Source organism: Penaeus monodon, unplaced genomic scaffold (assembly GCF_015228065.2).
Source record: "Penaeus monodon isolate SGIC_2016 unplaced genomic scaffold, NSTDA_Pmon_1 PmonScaffold_47, whole genome shotgun sequence".
Lineage (NCBI taxonomy): Eukaryota > Metazoa > Arthropoda > Malacostraca > Decapoda > Penaeidae > Penaeus > Penaeus monodon.
Window position 1 is genome coordinate 371,148 of NW_023659552.1, and position 6,682 is coordinate 377,829.

A 6,682-nucleotide genomic window follows, 5' to 3' on the forward strand; every position below is an offset into this window, starting at 1 on the left:
TAATAAAACCAAAAAAAGAGAACAGGCTAAAAAGAAGATTAACGTGAGAACATCCAAGAGGAAATGTAACACTGTTAGTCAGAAAGGAAAAGCGAAGAAAAAAACTAGATTTTTAAGCAATAAAGATGGAAGTGGTGGTGGTGGTGCTGGTACTGCTGCTAATGATAATGATGATGATGATGATGATACTGATGATGGTGATGATGACGACGACGGCGGCGATGACAACAACAATTCTGCTGTTACTATTATAGCTAACAATATAAATAGTGCCACGAGATCATCATCTGCCAACAATCCAGGAGAAGGATGCTCTCACTGGAGTGAACTTGAGAGAACTAAGTATAGAGATAAGAAGAGGGCGAAGGAAAATAGAAGTAAAAGAAAGAATAATCAAGACGATAATTCAAGTGATAAAACATCGTCTAATGAACAGTATGACGACAATGACGATGATAAGGAAAATAATTCAGATGATGAATTATCTCACATGACACTTTCTGGTGAACAGGAAAATGAATACTACGAGAAAATACAAAACATTTTAAAAAGACCCAGCAAGAAAAAAGATTATTCAAATAACGATATGCCAGCTATCACATTGAAAGGCATATTAAATATAATCGAGGAATGTTTTGGTATAACAAAAGGAACAATTATCACGTCTATTCATGCGAATGTACGAGATTATTCAAATAACAATAGCGGTAATGTTAGTAGGAGTAGTGGTGTTGGTGGTGGTAGAAGTAATAACAATAAGAAGAACAATAATAATAATAGTAACAATGATAATTATGATAACAACAACGGTAGTGATAGTTTTGCCAAAGGTGGCGAGAGAGCGCCTATCGATTACAGAAATCGAAATGAAATTATTGAACGATTTTTAGAGCTTATAATGGACCCACCCTGTTCTCAGCAATCAAAGAGAGGCTTAAATACGATTTCTACAGAAAAATATCTACATAACGAACATCTGTTAGAAGCTCTGCGACTAAACCCTGTCTTTAGAGCGATAGAAGGCGCAAGCGATCCTATGGAACGTATGATCGTTTTATGGAATATAGACAAATATATAAATATGGTAATTACGGGTCTTATTACGGTTGATCTGGCTTCTTTGATAGATCAAAGAAAAGGTGCGAGAAAAGCTCTCAGAAGAGGTACCGTCATGAAGCAGAACGAGTTTAATTACAGAGAAGCCGGCAACGCGCCAGGAGAGATGCGCGATACGATCGTACCACACTGTATGTCAAAATTGACTTGCATATCTGGCATAAACTATAAGAAACAAAAATGTCACCATTTTTTCTGTCGATCACTTAAACTATTATTTACAGGCTTCGATCCCGATAAAGCAACAGAGATATTTATCGACAAAGCATCACAAAATACTCTGCTGAGACTTAGAGATTTTTGTCGCAAGAAAGAGAACCAGGCATCGTCGACAATGCGAGACTGGAACGAGCAAGTGTTCAAACCGACAGCCAGAGGAGACGGGTGGGTGTCAGAGAATGATGTAAACGATGTAAACGTCAGACAACCTAAAGACTTTTCGTGGTTACTGAAAAAAATCACCATTGAAAAAGAATTATTGACTTCTACATTGTCGAAAAAAGTTGTTGAAGAAGAATCAAACAAAATGAGACCGATGGGATTTTACAGGGAACCGTATTTCCAAAATAATCCAGAGACTGAAAGAAGAAGAAGAAGAAGGAATAGAAGAAGAAGAAGGAATAGAAGGGGGAGAAGGAGAAGAAACACAAGTAACTAATGTTGGAGGAGTCGGAATAGAAGCAAAAACAGAAGCTCGAGGTATAAAAGAACGCCAATATAGACCATCGACGCCTGTTAATTTCACCCCTCTCGAAAGTACTAACCCAGATATTCTTCAACAGGCACTTGATTCAATAGGTGGACATAATAACATTACAAATTACACCGACGACGACGACGACGACGACGGCCATCGCCATCACCACCAACGCCACCATCATCACAACGACGATCATCGGAATATAGAATTACCTGTAACCCTGAACCCTGTCAAGAACACGATCGAAACAATAGGCGGATATGATGATACTGTTAACTTTAATAATGACTTTAACGACGACAATCAAAATATAATGTCGCCAATAACATTTCCCTCTTTCGACGATTCTAACCCATTCGATACAACACTAGTATCAACAACAGGTGGAATATATAACAACGACAATATATCCTTTTCTGCTTTTGGTGGTGATGGTATTAGAAGTAGATACAGCAATGAAAATTTGAATTTTCTTGATAATTTAACTGGATTTACCACTGGTAATACAACTACTATTACTACTACTGCTCTTACTACAACACCACGTACCACTACTACTACTACTACTACTACTACTACTACAAATACAACAACAACAACTACTATTACTACTACTACTACTACTACTACTACTACAAATACAACAACTACTACTAATGATACAATGGATACAATGATACCATTTACATACACCTCACAAAATCGAAGAAAACAATTAAACTTTTTTTGATAAGCTATCAAATAGACTTTAGTATTAGCATTCATATTTTCATTTTATACAGGCGAATGGAATAAAATGATACAAATATCTATTCTGGTTTATTTTTATTTTCTTTCATTACAACTACTTTCTTTTGTTTTTTGTTTTTTTTTTGTTACTACACGTGTATTGTATTATAATATGGTTATATGAGATTATATCATCAGTTACATTGTACTGTCGATTTTAAGGAAAAGCTACTACCATTTATTTAATGTATACTGCATATTATAAACAGATATTATAAACAGATAGATATACTACTGACATTTATTTAGCATCTACGGTTTATATCAAAGATGGATAGATAGATGGATAGATAAACAGACAGACAGACTGACTCAATCAACTTCTTCGATTACTGGCTCATTATCTTTTATTTCCGTTTTATCATTCGGTGTAGACTTCTTAGAAGAAATATCTTGCATCATCACACTCTGTATCTTTTCCAATTCTTGGTTCTTTTTCACATATTCCTCCTTCGGAATTTCCGATTTTTCTGTTTCGTCAATCCAATTCAGTATCTCGTCTATCTGCTTTTCGTAATCCTCTTTATTAGCCGATGTGATCATTGGTAAAAGGTCCTTCATCCGGTAACAGGTTTGCTCCAGTCGATTCTTTTCTTCAATGGCCTCTTTTATTTTCTTATCGTTCTCTTTGTTCCTCTCAGCTTCCTGAATCATTCGCTCAATCTCTTCTTTAGATATGCGGTTATCGTTTGTGATGGTTATCTTCTGTTCAGCACCACTGCTCTTTTCGACTGCCTTAACATCCAGAATTCCGTTAACGTCAACATCAAAGGTTACCTCGATCTGAGGCGTACCTCTCGGAGCTTTGGGTATCCCATTCAACACGAAAGTACCTAGCAGGTTATTATATTTGGTATATGGACGTTCTCCTTCGAACACTTTAATCTCCACGCTTTCTTGATTGTCCGTGTAAGTTGTAAATGTGTTATTCCTGCTTGTAGGAATGCTTGTATTTCTGTCGATCAACGTCGACATCTCGCCACCCTGCGTCTCTATACCTAACGACAGAGGAGTTACGTCGATAAGGAGCATTTCGGATAGAGCTCGACTCGAGTCCCCAGATATGATGGCTCCTTGAACAGCGGCTCCGTACGCTACTGCCTCGTCCGGGTTGATAGATTTGCTCAGGTCTTTTTCAAAATAGTCCCTTAACAGTTTTTGTACCTTCGGTATGCGGGTAGATCCTCCGACCAACACGATGTCGTTTATAGAACTCTTGTCCATCTTGGCGTCTTCTAAAGCCTTTTTTACGAGATCTATAGTGCTCTGAAATAGATTCGTGCAAATCTCGTCGAATCTAGCACGGGTCATGACGAAGTTTATATCGATGCCATCGCAGAGAGACTCTAGTGTGATTTCAGCCTGAGTAGACGATGACAGTGTTCTCTTGGCTTGTTCGCATGCGGTTTTTAAGCGTCTCAGCGCTCGCTTGTTGTCCCTTATGTCTTTTTTGTATTTCCTCTTGATTTCTCTCACAAAATGTTCCACCATCTTATCGTCGATGTCTTCCCCTCCCAAATGCGTATTTCCAGCGGTGGCCTTAACCTCAATCACCCCTTCGGCCATAGTCAAGACGGATACATCAAACGTGCCACCGCCGAAGTCGAAGACCAATATATTTTTTTCTTCGCTGTTATTTTTTGCATTTAAACCATAGGCGACGGCCGCCGCCGTCGGCTCATTAATGATTCGTTCAACCTTGAACCCTGCAATAGTCCCTGCATCTTTAGTCGCTTGTCGCTGAGAGTCGTTAAAATAAGCCGGAACTGTAATGACCGCTCTATTCACCGCGGTGCCCAAATACGCCTCGGCCGTTTCCTTCAATTTCGATAAGACCATCGACGAAATCTGTTCGGGAGAATAATGCTTAGGCTCATTCTTATACATCACGCTTATCTTGGGCTTGTTACCCTCGCTGTTAATAACTTCGAACGGCCAGTTCTTAATTTCTTTGAGCACCATGGGATCGTCGTATTTCAGACCTATGGCACGCTTTACATCGTATACGGTATTGGTGGGATTTGTCCCGGCTTGATTTTTTGCAGCTTCGCCTATCAATCTTTCCTTGTCATTAAAGGCCACGTAGGACGGTGTAGTCCGATTGCCTTGATCGTTTGCGATGATCTCCACCGTTCCATTTTGAAAGGCAGCAACACACGAATAAGTAGTACCGAGATCAATACCGATAACAATGTCAGAGGATTTGGACGAGGACATGTTGATTATATTGTCTGGAGTATCGCACCGTTGCTGTCCTGCGAGGTATGCTACTTATCGTAGGGTATGATCACCCACCCCCCAGGTATACGAAATGTTTATTTTCTTCTAGTTGATTTTATCTTTTATTTTCCTATCGCGTTTCTAAGAAGATTGCACACGTATGGGATATTTAATATAGACAACATATCTTAATAAGAGATGAACGAATATCACACATAGAACATTGCGAGAGAGAAACTAACAGAGAAACTATCATCAATGATAAAAATGTCGTCGTCGACTTCTAATGATAACAAAAAATTTGTGAACACCTTTTTAGATTTACACGATCTTCTGTCGGACGAAAGTCATCACAGCAATGACTGGAAAAGTGACTTTGAAAAAAAAATATACAGCGATTTGCGCGCACTAGACGCATCTCCGTTATTCGAATCTCTCTTACATTTTTTGGTGGACGATACTCACGCTATAAAAAAGGAAGTCCAAGATACGCCTCACAGCACGAAAGGAGAAAATGAATATAACAACATCGACAAACTCTTTGAATTAGACGAAGAGGATTACGACGTGAAGACGCTCGTTACCGGAGAACTGCTGCGACACGAAAATCACAGAAAAGCTCTAGCTCTAGAAATAACGCACGGTAATAAATATGCGGCGCTATTCGCCACCATCGTTAACGTAATGTATCGTTATCTAAAATTATCCAAGATCATATGGGTACAGTTTTGGGGAGTTACGAAGATTGAAGATATATTCACTAGCCGTGTGTTGAACCAAGAAGAAAACGAAGAGAAAATCGAAGCAAGGAAAAGGGCCATCCAGAAAATTAACCGTATAATCACACAACAAAAATCAAAAAAATATTCTAATCAGGGCGATGATAGAGTAAATACAAAATTCGAAGAAAAAGGTGAACCTCCTATGAAAACTATTATAGTCGATAATATATATCCATACCTATTAGCCTTGAAAAATATAGAATGACGATGATGATGATGATGATGATGAAAAAAACAGAGCTTCTATGGCCGTTTGTAGAAGCATCATTATTTTTAATGCTCATTTTATCCGTTGCGATCGCTGTCGTCATGTGGTACGGTAAACGTCATTACCGTGATCGACACGGAAGACACGTTATTCAAGAGAGAGAAAAAATCTATCCTATATTTTTGTTAGATCGAAATTTACCAAACGGAAAAGTTTGTGTAAAGGAATGTTATTTAAATATAGAGGAATTTATACTGTTTACGTTATTGTTTAGAACAATACGTGAATTTAAACCTCTAACCTGTAAAGATGACTTAGGATGGTATCATTATGTTTATCACATATCAGGTTGTGTTTTTCGTGACATTTTGTGGCCCGACAAAAAAGAAGAAGAAGAAGAAGAAGAAGAAGAAAAGAAAAATGATGCTGATTCGACTATGTTCACTATTCTAAAAATTATATCGTCTTACGAAAAGAACCAACTGTATGTAGATTATGTGTATGGTTTGCAGAAAGGAGAATTTGACATAATACAGAACACCAATATAAGAGGTGATATAAAATGGATGATACAAAATGTTGACGATTTAGTTGGAGATGTAGAAATCATAAAAAGATAGATTGATCGTTTACGGAAAAAAAAAATAATAATAAAATAAAAAAAAATAGAGTAGATATAAAATGAATAATATACACATTGTAAAAAAATAATAATAATAATAATAATAATGATAATGATAATAGTAACAATAACAATAAAAAGATAAATATTACATGTATTTCCTTAAATCATTATTACTAGTCTTCTTTCAACATTATTATTCTCTCTCTCTCCTCTCTCTCTCTCTCTTTCTCTCTCTCTCTCTC

General features: G+C 37.3%; 1 protein-coding gene across 1 annotated transcript; it reads right to left on the reverse strand.

Moving 5' to 3' along the window:
- Window positions 1–2,859: 2,859 nt before the first annotated feature.
- LOC119571004 (heat shock 70 kDa protein-like) lies at window positions 2,860–4,888 on the reverse strand. The gene has a single exon (XM_037918505.1). It carries the CDS (start codon window positions 4,820–4,822, stop codon window positions 2,918–2,920), a length of 1,905 nt encoding a protein of 634 aa, XP_037774433.1. The 5' UTR covers window positions 4,823–4,888; the 3' UTR covers window positions 2,860–2,917.
- Window positions 4,889–6,682: the final 1,794 nt, after the last annotated feature.